The sequence below is a fragment of the Tachypleus tridentatus genome, chromosome 2 (genome assembly GCF_004210375.1).
Source record: "Tachypleus tridentatus isolate NWPU-2018 chromosome 2, ASM421037v1, whole genome shotgun sequence".
Taxonomy (NCBI): Eukaryota; Metazoa; Arthropoda; class Merostomata; order Xiphosura; family Limulidae; genus Tachypleus; species Tachypleus tridentatus.
This window is the reverse complement of record NC_134826.1, coordinates 55286673-55306542: the sequence shown is the minus strand read 5'-3', so window position 1 is coordinate 55306542 and position 19870 is coordinate 55286673. Positions and strand designations below refer to the sequence as shown.

Below are 19870 nucleotides of genomic sequence, written 5' to 3'. Positions count from 1 at the left end.
CACAGATTGTTAACAGCTGTACTACAGCAAGTACAGAAATATAACACAGATTGTTAACAGCTGTACTACAGTAAACAGAAATATAACACAGATTGTTAACAGCTGTACTACAATTACACAGAAATATAACACAGATTGTTAACAGCTGTACTACAGTACACAGAAATATAACACAGATTGTTAACAGCTGTACTACAGTACACAGAAATATAACACAGATTGTTAACAGCTGTACTACAGTACACAGAAATATAACACAGATTGTTAACAGCTGTACTACAGTACACAGAAATATAACACAGATTGTTAACAGCTGTACTACAGTACACAGAAATATAACACAGATTGTTAACAGCTGTACTACAGTACACAGAAATATAACACAGATTGTTAACAGCTGTACTACAGTAAACAGAAATATAACACAGATTGTTAACAGCTGTACTACAGTACACAGAAATATAACACAGATTGTTAACAGCTGTACTACAGTACACAGAAATATAACACAGATTGTTAACAGCTGTACTACAGTACACAGAAATATAACACAGATTGTTAACAGCTGTACTACAGTACACAGAAATATAACACAGATTGTTAACAGCTGTACTACAGTACACAATAAACAAATTATCTACTCTGATTCTATATTTTTTACAGTTTGATTGACCATTTTTAAACAAACGATCTAGACTGATTCTTTATTGTTTTCAATTATATTCACCAATTTTAAATAACTATCTAGACTGATTCTTTACTGTTTCCAATTTTATTGACCATTTTCAAACAAACTATCTACTCTGATTCTTTACTGTTTCCAATTTTTTTGACCATTTTTGAACAAACTATCCAGACAGATGCTTTAATGTTTCCTGTTTTATTGAACACCCTTTGGTGTGGATTCTTGTATGTGGTAAGGGGACCTCCTAGGGAAGGTTCTGTTCTTTCAGTTTACCTCCTCTGGAATCTAAACATCCACCCACGTGTTTGCCGTGCGTGGCAACCTGTGAAGGGAAGGAGTTGATCCTGGTGGTTGATGGGTCCAACCCTAACGCACCACTTTGGCCTTAAGTTCCTGTAAACGGGCAACCTTGGGATGGCCCAACTTGGGTTTATTGGCTAGTCCACTCGGGCTAGGGTCAACCAAGTACCAGTGTTGAATGTTTTCAACAGGTGTTGTGGACATTATATCTGATGCTGGAGTTTGGGTATAGTGTTCACAAAACCCTGGTGTTGCTTCAATGTCCTTGTTTGACATTGTAGTGCGTCCCCTCATAGGGCTCCATAGTGGGTGGGGTCAGTAGACACCGAAATTTCCCTCTCTTTGTTATGGATATTCCAATTAAAAATCTTAATAAAATAGTGAAAAAACAGTCTATAGGTAAACGACCACATCTTAAAGGTTCTGAGCAGCAATTCTCACCATCTGTACCACCTGTTGCACCTCATTTTCTTATACTGCATTCACTTTCAGACAAACCTTCAGGGCAAATGTCTCCCTATCATTCAGAAGAGACTAGAGGGACTTGGTGGCTCTCAAAAGTTAGTAAAGAACCTTCAATCTGGTGACATGTTGGTGGAAACATCCACATCTCAACACAGTGAACTCCTGTTGCATTCAAAGGCAATTGGGGATATACCTATTGAGGTTACACCTCATGCTACTTTAAGGAGTTACTTTGATATACATCATGAGGAGTTATTGTTGAGAGGGATCTGAAGAACATCCCACAGTCAGAGATTCTCACTGGTTTCTCCACCCAAGGAGTTTCTGCAGTGAGGTGTATATGCACTTGCAAAGATGGAATTATGGTGCCAACCAATGACCTCATTCTTACATTTACATCACCACGTCCGCCTGCCACCACAAAGGCAGGTTATCTTAATTTCAGAGTACAGCCATACATTCCAAAGCCTCTCCGATGTTTCCAGTGTCAACGGTTCGGTCACTCGTAGACATCATGGACCATAATTCCTACAAGTGTGAAACCGACCCTGATTGCATCAATTGCAATGGCTTTCATCCAACCTCCTTACGTTCTTGCCCTGAATGGTTGGAAGAAAAAGAGGTGCAACGTTTGAAAATGATTCATAACATTACCTATCCTGAGGCTCAAAAATTGCTGTCCACCACCTCATCTCAGACGTATGCTGCGGCACTTCATTCCACAACTACAGTGCGAGTGCAGACAAATCTTTCTGTGCCTCCTAAATAATTGTTCTCCAACAAATGAAAAGTCCTTTGTTCTCCATGGTTAAAAAAGTTAATGAATCAAACTCCAAGATCCACATCCTTTGGTTCTAGGTACAGGCATTTCCTTGGATACATCTTCTTCTTCCACCCCAAGATGCAAAACAATTATTCCTTCATGTCCTAAGTCTCTGGAATCCCCTTCCAACAGCAAAGACCTGCCCAATCAACCCAGGGCAGGATCCATGGAGATTAATAGACCTCCCTCGAATAAGGACAGTAAGGAAAAAGACGTGGTCGTAAACAGAAGGGTTCTCCACCCAATTCACCTACACGTAAATAAAAATAGCCACCCTGATACAATGGAACTGTCAAGGTTTATGTTCTAATCTGGAAGACATCAAAACACCGATTGTTTCCTACCATCCTGTTTGTCTTTCCTTACAGGAAACATTTATGAAACCTGCTGATACAGTCGCCTTTCAGCTGTTTTCTTTGTACAGAAATGACAGGCTGTGTGATGGACGAGTGCATGGACGGGTGGCACTGTTGGTGCATGTGCCCATCCTGTCTTTACCACTTGACACATCCTTGGAGGCCATAGCCATCCGTGTTTCCTTGGGTCATATCATCACTGTTTGTTCTCTCGTCCTGTCACCTGGAAAGACATATGATCAATCAGACCTTGATGCTATCATTGAACAGTTGCCATCTCCCTTTTTCATCCTGGAGAACTTTAATGGACATCATCCCCTCTGGGGAAGTGCTAATATTGATAGGAGGGGATGCTCTGTAGAGCATATGCTCTCTGATCACAACCTTTCTGTTTTCAATACTGGTTCTTCTACTTAGTTCCCTGCACCTAGTCAGTCTTTTGCTACAATTGATCTCTCAATTTGCTCCCCTTCATTATTTTCCCAATATTCATGGAGCGTTGACAATAATCCACGAGGCAGTGATCATTTTCCTATAATCTTGAGAGAGACTGGCCATGGTCGATGACACCCAACCCACGTGCCCTGGAAGTAGTTGGATCAGGCAAACTGACCCTCTTTCATTGCTCTTGCAGAACTTGATCCTGCCATCATCTGTAAGCCATCAACAGACGACTATGTGGCAGCAGTAACTGACTGTATTATACAAGCAGCTGCTCCATGTATTCCTAAAATCTCGACGCGTTTTCCACTATATCCTCGTCCATGGTGGAATCCTGCCTGCTACAAGGCATGGAAGGCTTAAAAAACGAGCCCAGAATACTTTCCGTAGATATCCCACACTTGAATCGTATCACTTTTCAGTGAGCCCATGCACATGCTTGATGGGTAAAACATCAAAGCCAGAAGGAATCTTGGATTGAGTTCACAACCAGTTTATCTTCTACTACCAGTTCCAAAGTCATATGGGACAAGATTCAAAAGGTCAGTGGGCAATATAATTCTGTCCCCCTCTCGATCTTGCTCTCTGATGGACAGGAAGTAACTGATACCCTGAGCATTGCTTATACTCTAGGTGAAAGCTTTTGCCGTGTATCTAGCACTTCAGCTTCTTCTTCCACCCTCTTAGCCATCAAGCCTTGGGCAGAGTGATCTCCTCTTTCCATTTGAGCTGATTGTCTCCATGACTATAATCATCCCTTTACACTGGTGGAACTCAAACTGGCCCTTCATCGGTCTGGCAGTACCTCGGTTAAACCTGATGATATACACTATGACATGCTGCGCCATCTATCTCCTGTTTCTCTTGTTATTCTTCTGATTGTTTTTAACCAGATCTGGCAGGAGAATGTTTTTCCTGATGCCTGGCACCAGGCTATTGTCCTACCTTTCTCCAAGCCTGGGAAGGATCCAAAGATTCTTTCAAACTACCGTCCAATTGCTTTGACGAGCTGTCTCTGTAAGACCTTAGATAGGATGGTTAATGCTCATCTTGTTTGGTTCTTCGAATCAAACAACCTCCTCTCGCGCACCCAGTGTGGGTTCTGATGACAGTGCTCCACCATGGACCACCTGATTTGACTTGAAACAGCAATCAGAGAAGCCTTTCTCAAATGACAACATCTTGTATCAATATTCTTTGACATTGATACAACATGGAGGTATGGCATTTTGTGAGACCTTCATAAAAAGGTTACGTGGCCATTTACCCATTTTTATTAAAAATGTTCTAATGGACAGAAGATTCCCTGTTTGTGTGGGTTCGACACTTTCCTGTTCTTTTCTCCAGGAACTTGGAGTCCCTCAGGGCTGTGTTCTGAGTGTCACACTTATCAGTATAAAAATTAATGCCATCACTGAACAACTCCCTCTCACTGTTCCAAATAGTCTCTATGTCGACTTTCACGTCTCGTGTCAGTTGTCAAACATGAGGTATATTAAGTGGCAGCTACAGACTGCCCTCAGTTGTTTACTGAAGTGGACCACAGCAAAGGGCTTTAACTTCTCACTCTCTAAAACCATTTGCATGCACTTTTGCCACCAACGGGGTATTCACCCTGATCCTGAACTCCATATCGGTGAAGTTGTGCTGCCTGTGGGACCTGAGACGTAAGTTCTTGGGACTTATCTGTGACCGTAAGCTGACCTTTATACCACACATCAAGCAGCTATGGGCCAAATGTACAAGAGCACTGAACATCCTCCATGTCCTCTCTTCCACCACTTGGGGAATGGATCGACATTCTATGCTAAAGATATATTGCGCTCTTATTCAATCGACACTTGACTATGGATCACTGGTCTGTGGCTCTGCTAGACCATCGGCCTTAAAGATACAAGACCCTATTCATCATCAAGGACTTTGGCTCTGCACTGGGGCTTTCTGCACTTCCCCAGTTCAGAAGTTGTACATTGTCTCATGAACCTTCTTTGCACCTCTGCCATTTGCAACTGTTTTTACTATATGCTTTGAAGCTTCGTTCTTTACCAAAGCATCACACATGGGGTTGTGTTTTCTTTCTTTGATGGGCCATACCTTTTCAGAACAGATGATCTACCATTGCTTCTTGTGGCTTTTGTATCCAGGCACAGTTGGATGAATTGGGTCTGTGTTTGGATAACATTGCTGTATCCACTTGTCAACCCATCCCACCATGGCTTCTTACAGTCCCCAGTTGTGACCTGTCTTTAAGTCAGCTGAGAAAAGTAGACACTTCTTATTGGAAATACTGTCTGCTATTTGCTGAACGTCTTTCAAACCATCCTTCCATTCCTATTTATACAGATGGTTCGAAATCAGGTGACTGTGTGGGCTCTGCCATGGTTTGTTGTGGTTTGATGGTTGCACACAGAATCCCCTCTACAGCTTCTGTGTTCAGTGCTGAACTCTATGCCATTTCTCTTGCCCTGGATCACATAGAAGCTAAGCAGTACTCAAACTCCACTATTTATACTGACTCGCTTAGTTCTCCACTAGCCCTGGAATCGCTTCACGTTGGATCACACCCTGGTCTCGCCAATATTCAAAACTGACTGGCCCATTTCTGTTTAACATCTACTTCTATCCAGGTTTTCTGGATACTGGGCCATGTTGGTATTCTTGGGAACGAGCTCACTGACACTGCAGATAAGTCTATCTGCTCTGGCACTATCACTGCTGTGCCTGTCCCACACGTGGACTATGGTCCTGTATTCAAGGCTCGGCTCCGAGTGAGCAACACGAAAACAAGCTTTTCCAAAGAAAACCCTATATTGAAATTTGGCCATCTTGCTTCCATAAGGATCGGAAAGAAGTTGTTCTAACTAGACTATGCATTAGTCACAGTTTTTAACTAATTGTTTTCTTTACCTGGAACTGAAGCACCAGTGTGTAGTTTATGTAATACTCAGATCACAATAAGCCACATTTTACTTTCTTGTCATTGTTATGACTCTCAACAACGGCACCATCTTAAGCATGTTCTGTCCCAAGGTTTGTCCATAACATAAGACAGTGTTATTGGTGATGGTGACACTGTCCACCTTGGTAATGTTTTTATTTCTTTAAAGGCCACTAATCTAAGTTTTAAGTTTTTTAATTTATACTTTACACCTTTTTAATGTGGCTCCATTTTAAAAATCACAGTTCATCTATTGTAGTTCAATTTTAAATTAGAAACTGGCCATTTTTGTACTTACCTGTTAGTGTTCCTGGCAAGTTATGATTATTACAGTTACGCTATGGAAAGTCCTTTACAACTTGAATTACTGTAATTCTTCTCTTGATGTTGCAGACTAGATGTAAACATTAGTTTTATGTTACTTATGTTTTTTTTTAACTTTGTTTTGTTTTACCTTAATTTCTTTTTATGAATATTACTAAATCTACTTTTAACTTTTTACCAGATGTTTGGCACAGATAACCTAGCTGTTTTGTGCCATAAAACACTAAATCAACCAACCAATTTATTGAACATTTTGAAACAAACTATCTCGACTGATTCTTTATTGTTTCCTGTTGTATTGACCATTCTCAAACAAACTATCAAGACTGATTCTTTATTGTTTCTTGTTTAATTCACCATTTTTAACAAACAATCTAGACTGATTCTTTATTGTTTCTTGTTTAATTCACCATTTTAAACAAACAATCTAGGCTGATTCTTTATTGTTTCTTGTTTAATTCACCATTTTAAACAAACAATCTAGACTGATTCTTTACTGTTTCTTGTTTAATTCACCATTTCTAAACAAGCTATCTGGACTGATTCTTTATTGTTTTCTGTTTTGTTAATCATTTTTAAACAAACTATTTAGACTGATTCTTTATTGTTTTCTGTTTTATTGACCATTTCTAAACAAACTATTTAGACTGATTCTTTATTGTTTCCAGTTTTATTGGCCATTTCTAAACAAACTATTTAGACTGATTCTTTATTGTTTCCAGTTTTATTGACCATTTCTAAACAAACTATCTAGACTGATTCTTTATTGTTTTCTGTTTTATTGACCATTTTTAAACAAACTATCTAGACTGATTCTTTATTGTTTTCTGTTTTATTGACCATTTTTAAATGAACTATCTAGACTGATTCTTTACTGTTTCCAATTTTATTGACCATTTTTAAACAGGGTATTTAGAGTGATTCTTTACTATTTCATGTTTTATTGACCACATTAAAACAAACTATCTTGACTGATTCTTTATTCTACTATTTAAAAACCCATTTAGCAGCAGTCAGAAGGACAGATCTATCAGATTACTGGATAGCAGAGACAGTGGTCAGTTCTTTGTACTATTACAAAAAACACATTCAGCAGTAGACAGAGTTGATAGCTGTACCAGGTTACTAAGATGTCTATAATCATGAGATGGAAGGTGTTCAGATATTTTCAAGCTCCTCATGTGTCACAAGGGCTACACTGCCATGTTAAGGACTTATAAATTAAGGTTTAGGCATAACATCCCTGATTTTACACAGCTCTTTAATATCCACATAAGAGAACCATAACTCTTATAATGTCACTTTAGCTGAAAGAGGAAATATTTTTTGACTACAGCTTTTAATCTCCTCTTTCCCTGGCCTAGCAAGGTAGCTACTAGATAACACTTAATCAAAAGGCCTCCATATAGGTGTGGTAAATAAACTTATACTTTGTTTGTTTTGAATTTTTCCAAAAGCTACACGAGAGATATCTGCACTAGCCATCCCTAATTTGGCAGTGAAATTTGGAAAGGCAGTTAATTATCACCATCTGCTGCCAACTCTCAAGCTTCCTTTTTGGCAACAAATAGTGTGATTAACAATCCCATTATAATGACCTCACATCCAAAAGAGCAAGGATGTGTGGTGGGACAAAGATTCCAACAGTCAGGCTGCGGATTGCATATTAAGCACCCTAACAATGTAGCCATGCTAGGTCAAATAAACTTATAAAAATCAGCGAGTAAATAGGTCCAGCATCTCACCCAAACATTGTCAATATACAGAGAAATCAGAAAGTCAGAATTTTACTGAAGAATATTAATTTGTCAAAATATGGCAAATATACCATAAAATTATAACAAGTGTAACATAATTACTTCTGGGTAATATTACAGTCAATTAATCACTAGACTGCTTATTCTGTTCCATTCAACTAATCAATTATTCTCAGAAGATTTAGATAGAATAATTAGAAATGCTAATTTTGATTAGTAGATTATTCCTATTTCAATCAATTTAATTGTAATTATGATTGATTATTTTGTGTGACACTGACTCATATTATTGGCAATCATACATAACTGAGTTAATTGTTTAGCTGTGGTCATAATACTAAGGGTAAATTACCTACAAACAGTCATTTATTTTCTGAATTATCAACCATTTAATGTACCTGTGGAAACAAAAAAAAAAACTAAGGAACTATACAAGATACATCAGTTGGTGATTTAGTAGAAACAAGACAACCATGTTCTTCTAAATTTCACTCATAAGATACATTATCTATAACATCAAAATATTTGTGTAAAAAAATAATGTCATAGTTCAAGTACAAGATAAAAATTATATGTTTATATTAAACTGACTGAAACAGTCATAAAACATTTCATAAGCTATTACTTTCATAAAGTTTGACCACATAAAAAATAATTATTTGAGAATATACAGTTATCTCATATTACAGATAGCTTCTGAAAGATCAAACTAGCTATTATATTAACAAGCTACTAAAAGTTATGCAAAGCCTTCTTTTTCTTTGATCACTGACTAAAGAGAAAGGAATAAAAATTATAAGATTTACAATATGGAATCTCTAGACAGTGAAGTACATACAGGAATGGTACAGAGAGTGAAGTACACAGATGAATGGTACAGACAGTGAAGAACACAGATGAATGGTACAGACAGTGAAATACACAGAGGAATGGCATGGACAGTGTAGTTCACAGAGGAGTTGTACAGACATTGAAGTACACAGAGGAATGGTAGAGTCAGTGAAGTTGATTTTATGTTCTATACATTAGTATGTCACATGTTAATAACCCATTCTTCTAAACAGTGGTTTATGTAATGTTCAAAGATTCTCTATATTAATATGCTACATGTTTATGACCCTTCTTGTCAGTAGTGATTTATGTATGTTCACACAACATGGTTCTCCACATTAGTATGTTAATGACCCATACTGATCAACAATGGTTTATGTAATGTTCACACAAACTAACCAAAGTTGTAACAAAGAGCTCTTGTTTATTGACAATATGTTTGAAACAGTTTCAAATTCAGTTGTTGCTCATCCATGTAAAGTCGTTCAGTATACAAGCCTACAGTTAGCTCACACTAGTTTATCCTGCAGTGTTTCAACAAACATATCAATGAAACAGCTGCCTTCCAATGTAAATTCACCCAACAGATATCCCTTTTTTTGAAATATTAAAATCTTGTGTGCCTTGTAGAATATCATAATTTACATTGGACAGTCCTGTTATACAACCTTCACTGTATGGATCAATCTGCACTTCTAAGACACTCCACTTCAACTTAACTATAATAAGTAGGCTCTACATTTACAGTAGTAAATCTGATGAAACCATCTGTCTTGGGCTTATTAACTTCATTTTCTTAGCTGCACAAAAGCCAGCCATTCAAGATTTCTGTGATCCAACTATGGAATGCAATGTCTTAAAGACATACATCTCTGAATCAGTAATGTTATTAATTCACAGATACAACTGAAAACTACCAGTTTTGATAGAAAACAAATGTTGATCTATTAAGAGGCACTGCTCTGTACCATATGACAAGAACATAGGTTACCATACTTTTCAAGTGTCATCCAGTATATTTAACAACATTACTTTATGTAATTCTCTCTACTGTAGTGAAGCTTCATAGTTGATACATAAATCTTGTTCTTATGTTCCTCTCTACTGCAGTCAAGCTTCATGGCTGATAAATAAAAACTTGTGGTTCTTATGTCTCTCTCTGCTGCAGTCAGGCTTCATGGCTGATAAATAAAAACTTGTGGTTCTTATGTCTCTCTGCTGCAGTCAGGCTTCATGGCTGATAAATAAATATTGTGGTTATTATGTTCCTCTCTACTTCAGTGAAGTCTCACAGCTTATAAATAAATCTTGTGGTTCTTATGTTTCTTTCTACTACAGTGAAGTCTCATAGCTGATAAATAAATCTTGTAATTTACTACAGTAGAGCTTCAATAAATATATAAAAGTAACTACATAAAATTTGACAATAGTTGTTCCATCAAACTCCTGCTTAATTTCAACATCTCCCACAGTCACTTTATATTAAACAGTTTACTTACATAAATTCAAAGTCCTTCTATTATCCAGCTACTGCTAGATGACAAGGAAACACTGAAGAGAATTTACAAGTGTTTTGAAACTAGTTTCACTAATTCCAAGTTTTCTGATAGTTTATGGTGGTGTTGTAATTCATATGATAAATTATGTAAGTAATTGTAGCAATTCATAGATGCAATTGGAATCATGACAAGTGCCATTTCAAATTGGTACAGAAGCAGTTTTGAGCATGAGTTTGGAAGAAAATTCCTGCTGAAAGAATGTCAGTGTGTGCTGATGTATCAAGGGATTTTTAAGCACAAACTTAGAAGATACTAAAGTGGATGAACTATATATTTTAGGTTTGTGTTCAAGTCAAAACATGAGGAGTGCTCCATCACCAAATGTCATCACCCCTGATAAGGAAGATTGTTACCTATGTGATTTATGAGTCCTAAAGTATTGACTATTATGGGAAAAACTGAAATGAAATATTTAAATTACAAACCATATTAAGAAACTTAAGACTTTTGTATAGAAAAAAAAATCCTAATTCTCTCTTCCATGTAGCTGCAATCTTTAATCTGTGAACATACATTCTGGTTTTATCTTATATATGACTGTCAAAAACAAATCAAATAGTGGACACTGTTGTCCTGTGTCAAAAATTACTTTGATAGCTTATGAAACAGTGTGTTCCATTGTTTTTATGACTGCCTTTCTTCAGGATTCAGTATTATTTATATCAATCTAAAAGTTGCCTTACGGTAAGATATAGTTTATCCTCCTGTAAACGTTGTCTATCCAGAGCTTACAGTAACATATATTTTATCCCTCTGTTAAAGTTGTCTATCCAGAGCTTCCAGTAATATATAGTTTATCCCTCTGTTAAAGTTGTGTATCCAGAGCTTACAGTAACATATAGTTTATCCCTCTGTTAAAGTTGTCTATCCAGAGCTTACAGTAACATATAGTTTATCCCTCTGTTAAAGTTGTCCATCCAGAACATACAGTAACATATAGTTTATCCCTCTGTTAAAGTTGTGTATCCAGAGCTTACAGTAACATATAGTTTATCCCTCTGTTAAAGTTGTTCATCCAGGGTATAACAACATATAATTTATTCCTCTGTTAAAGTTCTCTGTACACACTTCAGTGTCCATGGTTAAAAACAGAGGTGCTACTCAAACCTTGTCTATCATCAGTAGTTTATTTACATACCTCAGGTGGCCTATATCATGTAATGTTTTATTTGCTAGTATAAATTAGATTAGTATAGTGTGACTGATTTCAATGACTTATTATATACATAAAAGTTGTAAAACTGGACTAGAGATCACTGATATAAATAATACCTGGACTAAACTGGAATATTTAACTGACAACTAGAACAAAAGTAGAAACCATTATACATCAGAATCCCAGTCTCTGTATTTTTACAAAACATTATTCACACTTTCTGACATTTGGCAAATAAATAAATATAACTAATGCAAGTTCCTGTACTTATCGTGTTTAGTGCAATTTTATGATTTATGTTGTTATATTTTTTTAATATTTGCTTAATATTAATGGTGACACCATGATAAGTAACCTACACAAATAAGCGTGACTTATAATAGCACTAAAGTTGTTATAGCCATTGGTCCTAACCTTTTTAAACCAATCAGAACATTGAACCAGTGGTATACCCCTGATACATATAGTTTACTAACGAATTTACTTATATTAATATAAACTTTAACCAACAATTATACGTATACTTGGAATATATTTCAACTCACTAAAGATGCCTTCCAGTTTTGAGATGTAGGGTTGATTTCGTTTTATCGTTTTTGAAGTTCTTGCTTACCCTCAGAAATGTTTCCTGGAGGTATGTACACCATTTCAATTGGACAAATAGTGGAATTTGTGAAATTAATCACTGGGCTCATTAATCAATTACTTTCAATTAATTGGTCATTCTCACAAAACTGATAGCTGGAATAACCAAAAATATTAATTATTGGAAATACTAAGTTTGATTAGTGTATTATTTTTTGTGAATAATGGCTTTAATTGTTTAATATGAAAAACAAGGAATACAATAATGAGATATCATAAGAGCAATATTTCATAATTAGAAACTATTACTGAATAATTCATTTTTTTTATGACATTAATCAACTCTAATCAGTAGTTTTGTCAATTAATGTATTCTGTGTGACACATGTCAACATAATGGATGTTCATAGGTAGTCAGTTGCATTTGTTAGTCAAGTTAGTATCCCACCTCTATGTTCAAGTTGAATACCAGAAAGTTATGATAACAGCTAATTATTAGAAATACACATTTCTAAAGTTTATGTAATTTCACTGTAGATGGTGTTTATACAGTTTAAAATGGAAAAAAATGCATTAAAAAGATCCATAGGAGTCATCCAAAATTATAAGATTATAATTTGCTAAACATTGCTAGACTAGATTCATTTTCCTGATTGTATTCACAGTACTGACTTCCTTGTTTCTTTTCATCTCCATCAACTAAACAGTAGTAAGTCATTCTCTGTTAGTAGATCATAAATTTTGATTCTGTTACCTCCTAACACAAATATAAAAATTCTATTTGATTCTCTGGAATAGATGAACATGTAACCCTTTTCAAAGTCACTTTTTAAAACCCCTGCAGTTACATATATAATTGCTATAATTTTCAGCTTATCATCAAGAAAAATGCATATGTCAGTTAACAACAAAACATCAAATAGACATGATTATATGGTTTGTAAATATGGAAAATATAGCTGTACACACCATGAATTCAATATACATGTTTTTTCTCTAGTATTCTAAACAACACTAAATAAGGATATTATTATTTTAAACTGTTTGATAAATTAGAACTGTAGATAATGTTATTTTAAATTGTTCACAAAAACCTTACATAAGATCAAATATTAGAATCACAATTAAACATTTCAACTTATCTTTTTGTACAACAACTGCAGGAATGTAAGTGTGGGTACATGTTTCTGCCAATTATTATTTCATAAAAGTTTAGTACTGGATATTTACATATAAAACTGTTAACAAAAGCCTGAAATTACAACAGCTAGTAAGAGCCATGTTTAACATGGTTGACCTGGGAACCTGGATTGCGTTTAGCACTCATAGGTCTATTGTTTACAGACTTGGAAGCCTTAGGAGAAAAACTGCTACTATCTGATGACTGTAAACTGCTCAGACTCAAGGAAGGAGAAGAAAGGCAAGCCAAACTTTGCTGAGAACTCGGACCAGAAGAACGGGATCTAAAGGAGCTGTGTGAAGTGAGACGAGAATATTTATTATAGTCACGAAGCAAGTTGGTACGACTTAGGTGTGCACTGGGTTTGGCAGATTCAAGTCGTTTCAAAAGCATCTGAAAATTAAAAACCTACTTAGATAATAAAAGATATGTAACAGAGAAAGGAAAAGAATTAAAATAACTAGCACAAACCGTATAAATAATTATATTTATATTCAAGAAAACATATTCACAAATATCCTTCAAAATAATGCTCTATTTGTAGGCACAAGTTCACTGTTCATTAATTTATATTTAGGATTTAAAATAATTCAAAATAATGCTATTATGTGCATTTTTCAATATTTTTTTATTGAGATTAGTGACAGTTTCCATTATTGTAGTTATTTCTCATGCTTTCTCATGCCTATTAATGAGAGGCAAAATTCATATTAGCTTACTACTGTGTACTTAATGATGGATGTGGTTCAACTGCCAACCAGAAATAATATAACTTTGAAAAAGTTTAGTTTAGAGAGATATACTAACCAAGTTATCACTTTCAATTTGTCGTTGTTGCCTCCTCCTATTAATAGCAGATGATGCTGTATATGTTGGCCGTGAACCAGCTCCACACTGAGCTTTTGACCTGTTTTGTTGAGCTAATATTTTTCGTAAGAGGCGCTGATTTTCCTGATCAATCTGATGAACTTGCTGGTTTGAAAATGACATATTTTTTCTTCCTTTCAAAACAGGTGGGGTCACACAGTTTCTCTCCTTTATATTTGTTCTTTTATTTCTAGTTTCTAGTGCCTGAAGTGCTTCAACCACTTGATTGAGCTCATCCAATTCTTGGAGATTCTCACTTTGCCAATCTTGAGATTCAGAAAACTTAACATTTTCTTGTTTTTTAATAACCTGCTCATTTGATGGTCCTTCTCTATAACTTTCTTTAGTTTGTTCACTTTCGTTAGTTTCACAAGGTAAGCATTTATATGATTTACACTGTGGAAGAGGGCTATCACACCAATAGGGTGAGCTTAAAGGAGTGACATCAGTAATTGAATCACTTTCAGACAGTCCATCCAAGGAATCTTCAGATGCAAAATCATCTGAATCACTTGTTGACAGACTAGATGTGGGGGAAGCTCTATCAGTTTTGTCAGTATTCTCATATTTATTTTTATCCTTGGTATCACTACTAACACATTTATGAGGTGAGATGCATACACATAATTCACAACCAATTCTTGCTGCTCTGCATAGATCTGAATTCTGTTGTGCATTTAAACAGTCATGTTCACAGGGGCATGGAATAATTGTCTCAATTACTTTTTTTCTTCTTAAGCTTCCACTTGCATCCAAATCCTCAGATGTTGAAAATCTTGGACAAGATAAAACGTTGCATCCACATGCTTCAGAATGACTATGGAAGTATCCACTTGCATATTTTGAAACAGCTCCTACACTTTCGTTGTAATCCAGAGTATCGCACTCCCAGTATGACGGATTTATTTCATTTTGAGCTTCTGCCACTGTACTTTTTTCTCCAGGCAGTTTATGATTACTGTGCGACAGAAGACAATGTTCAATCTCTAACGTCTGTGGTCTTCCACTTTCACTGTTTGGATTGCCTTCCCATGACTTAGATTTTTCCGGAGCATCAAAAAAATCGAAATCAATCTCTCCTTTTATATCAAGATCATCCTGACAGTCTCCTAATCCCACATTTAAACACGACGTCATTTGGGTTCAACTATCCTCCTAACTATTACACTAATACAAGTAGTAACGTAATAATTAATAAGAAAAAAGTATAAAAAGAAAAAACTACTTATCGCATTGAGAAAATTACGTTACAACACTTACCACTTCTCATACTAACACAACATCGAGTGTCGACTCAGCCGTCTAAAGCGCTCTCTAAAAATGTTATTGTATATATTTATACGATTTTTAGATATTTATTCATCTTTATCAATAAAACACACGTGCTACAACTGATTGGAAAGACTGCTTAAATAATGATTGTACCGTTGGAAATATTATGTGATATTCGAATTGGTTACAGCCTTGTTAAGACAATTCTTAATTTCATATTATTTCTGTATTTGGAGGCTGATTGTTATCAACGAGAACAAAACATCATTATGATTCAAGTGCATTTTAATTTTCAGTTGAATAGAGATTGAAAACATGGTTTTGATCACAGTATGGTGCAAACTTATTATTTTGAAATTGTTTCATCTCGAAGTCTATGTTCAAAGTAGGTCCAGTTCAATGTACACTTTGATCAATATGTGTTATTGGGTTTGTGATAACGAAAAACCCACTTGAAGTAGAAGCGCATTTCAAGACGGCTGATATGGGTATTAAAACTTCTTATTAAAATAGAGTAGAGAACAACGTTTAGACATTCTTAACAAAGAGTTGTTGACCTGTTTATTAAGTTTTCATACCCATGTCAGCCGTCTTGAGATACATTATTCCTGGGTTATTCTAGTTTCGGAGAATTCCACTCGTCATCAGTAATCTTGGACACTAATTAAATCAAAAGAGATAAGACAGACCTACGTCATAGAGAAAACTGTCGATTTAATACATTATAATTCTTAATGATATTCTCAAGTGAAAACTAATCTTCCGATAATAATCAATTAGTTAGATTCATTAGTAACCGCAGATTCGTTCAGGTAATAAGGGTAGTAATATGTGTTTTAAAACTTTACTGGGTTTCCTTAGTGTGTATGGAACAATGAAACTGCACACATTTAACAAATTTAGCACAATAACTACTACGAAATATAATCGAAACACTGACGTTTACTGGACTGTCATTAGTTACACAAATTTTATTTCTGTTGAGATAGACTTCTGTTGAACGAAACATGCTCATTTTCAAATTGGACTACACTTAGAAAAAAAAAGTAAAATACAAACCACAGGAACATAAACGCTACGTAAAAATAATAAAATAGAAAACTTTGCTATTGCAGAACATTTAAAAAGAACACAACACAAAACTGTAAAAAAATAAATTACAGTTTTACCTCAACCTTGTAATATTACAGCTTTAAATGTCAAAGAATTACTACAAATAATAAAGTTTAAAAGAGAAAAAAGTATTAAACAAACAAACAAAAAATAAGGACCTTGGACATGAGATAATATAAAAGTTGAGTAAAGAATCATGTAAGTGTAAAAGGTAACTTAGTATCACATTACAGGAAAAAAATATATAAATTACAATGTATTCCAGATAAGTCCTGAAGAATGGGCCCTGCATGGCCAAGTATTTCCAAGGCGTTCAACTCATAAGCCGAGGGTCCCGGATTCGAATCCCGGCCGCACCAAACATGCTCGGCCTTTCAGCCGTGGGGGCGTTATAATGTTACGGTCAATCCCACTATTCGTTGATAAAAGAGTAGCCCAAGAGTTGGCGGTGGATGGTGATGACTAGCTGCCTTCCATCTAGTCTTACACTGCTAAATTAGGGATGGCTAGCACAGAAAGCCCCCGAGTAGCTTTGCGAAATTCAAAACAAACAATCAAAACAAAACTAACTCCTGAAGACGACTTCTAAACATTATACATTTACTACACATTTTTAAAGTAGAAGCCGTCGACGGCTTTAAATAAGTTTTTAAAATTGTGTGAATGAGAAATGTTGATTTTAATTATTTATTAAATTCTGTATTACACTTGTTAACCTCCAAGTAAAAACTGAAATAAGAAAGTGTGCATAAATTTAACAAGCAAACTAGATTTTTTATATAGTTGGTAGTGTTATCTTGTAGTATCAGTCAGCTATAACATACTGACAGTATTGAATTGGCCAGCAAAGGACATTATTGTCGATAATTCTTTTTCACCAGAATGTTTTTGCGATGTCTTTTCGGACAACATACAATGTAGAGAACAAAGCAGCTTAAACATGGTAATCTTAACGACTTGTTGGACCACGTGTTTCTGCTAGAACTGCTTACAAAATAAAATCAGGGGTTTGATTCCTATCGGTGGACTGAGCAGGTGGTCCGATGTGGCTTTGCTATAAAAAAAAAACCACACACGCTTACAAAATGAATAAACAATTTTTTTTAACAAAGTATGTAGAAAACGTAATATGTCTTCAAGATATAATCTTCAGGTACACAAATTGCACTGAAAAATTATATTATTATAACATATTATGAAATTTAAGAATAACAATGGACATGTCGGTCCAGTTAGACGATACTATACTAAACCATATTAAACTATACCAAACATAGAAAAAAATACCAAAAAGTATCTTCATCACTCAGCAGCATGTCTGTGGACTCACACCTCCAGAAACCAGGTTTCGATACCCTGGTGAGCAGAACATAGATAGCTCATTGTGTGGTTTTGTGCTTAATTTCATACAAAAACAAACAAATTCATCACTTAAATATTTATCAAGCGTCCCCTTAAATTCCTTTGTATTTATTACAAACACCACATCGAAAGGTCATCTGCTTTGTTAGAAATATAAAACTGTTTTAGTTAGAGATGATTCCTACCGTTTTAAAATCTATATTCGTGCCTCCTGGTCCGACTATTCTCGCTATTAAATAAAAAAGATAATGCATTGACTACGAATTCCATTAAAAATTTTAAACACTTCAATCATATCCCCTCTAAATGTTTTGTTTTCATGGAAAATAATTACAGATATCTCAAACTATCCTATTAAATTGTTGCTTCCAAGGTATCATCCTGGTAGCCGTTCCACGAATTCTTTCCAACATTTTAATGTCCTCCCTGAAGTGTAATATCTTTAGAATGAACACAACACTCCACACTTAACTTTATCAAGAATCTATACAGTATTATTATTGCCTCTTTAGACTTGTATTCAGTATCTCTGTCGATACAACCAAAATCCTGTTTGCTTTACCACCGGTAATAGCATTGATTCCCAGTTTGTTCCTGAAGAAAAAGGTCCACCTTTCGAAAGCACCCGGGTTACAGGATTTTTATTAATTTCTATCAAGACTTTTTGAACCTGTGTGTTTTTCTAAAATCATGAAAGCACACTACTTTGGGTAGTGGGTTAAAAGACTACCATTTTCTTACATAAAATTGCTAAGGTGATTTCAATCAAACTTTCACTGGTAATTGAAATTGTGATGTCCCACATTTAATAACCTGCATTGTTATAATTAAAAGTCATCTAACATTTATTTGTTTAATTAATGTCAACAGAAAATTTAAGTAATTCATTGACCATTCTTTCATGTGTGTAATTAATGTAAATAATAAAAAACAGCTATATTTACAACGAGTTCTGAGTTACCCAAGTTGTGACATTAATTCAGTTTGACTAGTCCCACTCTGAGACAGCAGTAAGTCTTCAGATTTACAACGCTAAAATTAGTGGTCCGATTTCCCCAGTGAACACAAAAGATAGCCCGATGTGGCTTTGCTATAAGAAAAACGCACACACACCCAATTTTACGAGCCTCTGTTTTCTTTCATTTAGTTACTTTTCTACTAATATCGAACTAGATCACTTTTTGTCGCGATATTAGCTTGAAATCTGTTTGGTATAGACTATATAGAATGCCTGAAGATTCCTTCTTCGATTCTGCTCAATTATCAGAAAATGTAAGGTCCACAATTGTTTCATAGGCATATGTGGGATTATGGTGGCCAATTTAACATCGGGCATATTCCCAAGTTGCTTAATTGGTTACTTTGTTGGTCAAATAATGTTGAACATAGAAGACTGTTTAGGGTAAGAGTTATCATTTCGTTTATTAAGTGATTTAATATTTAATACTTATTTAGTTTTCTTTATAAAAGTGTTAAAAACAATTATTTTAATACACTTAGACAAAAACACGGTATGTGTACTTGCTTCATTACAGAAAGTCGATTATATGCCAGGTCTAAAGCCAGGGTTTGATTCAGGTGAAACAAAACTAACTAAATGAAAAGTTTTTATATCAAACTAAACATCGCATTCATCTAGCGCGACTGGTCATTCTTATTTTGTAAGTGGAGTTGTGATCTCTAGATATTTACTGTATATAAAAATATACAATCTGTGAAGTAAATTATCTTTAAATATTTAAACAAAGTTCCTGTAAGCAATGTTTTCTACAGTCAGCACCTGGTATCAACAAAATGACCAAAGAACAAAAATAACTTGAAATAAGATCAACTTTACAAGTTTCTTGACTGCATTT

At 35.1% G+C, this 19870-nt stretch overlaps 1 protein-coding gene across 2 annotated transcripts; it reads right to left on the bottom strand.

Annotated features, from left to right (window-relative positions):
• Positions 1-8454: 8454 nt before the first annotated feature.
• LOC143243871 (uncharacterized) lies at positions 8455-15587 on the bottom strand. 2 transcript variants are annotated; one of them, XM_076487617.1, is made up of 2 exons: positions 14208-15587; positions 8455-13808 (listed from the first exon to the last, which is right to left on the bottom strand). In XM_076487617.1, the coding sequence occupies exons 1-2, from the start codon at positions 15402-15404 to the stop codon at positions 13488-13490; spliced, it is 1518 nt and encodes a 505-aa protein (XP_076343732.1). In that variant the 5' UTR covers positions 15405-15587; the 3' UTR covers positions 8455-13487. The 2 variants fall into 2 exon arrangements, with proteins under 2 accessions (XP_076343732.1, XP_076343733.1); XM_076487618.1 differs by having other exon boundaries at positions 8455-13793; positions 14208-15585.
• Positions 15588-19870: the final 4283 nt, after the last annotated feature.

Excerpts from the sequence above, each read along its gene's own strand:
- LOC143243871 (XM_076487617.1), bottom strand. The coding sequence starts at position 15,404 with ATGACGTCGTGTTTAAATGTGGGATTAGGAGACTGTCAGGATGATCTT. Across the intron at positions 13,809-14,207 it reads AAATTGAAAGTGATAACTTG|GTTTTTAATTTTCAGATGCT; the intron begins GTTAGTATATCT and ends TTATCTAAGTAG.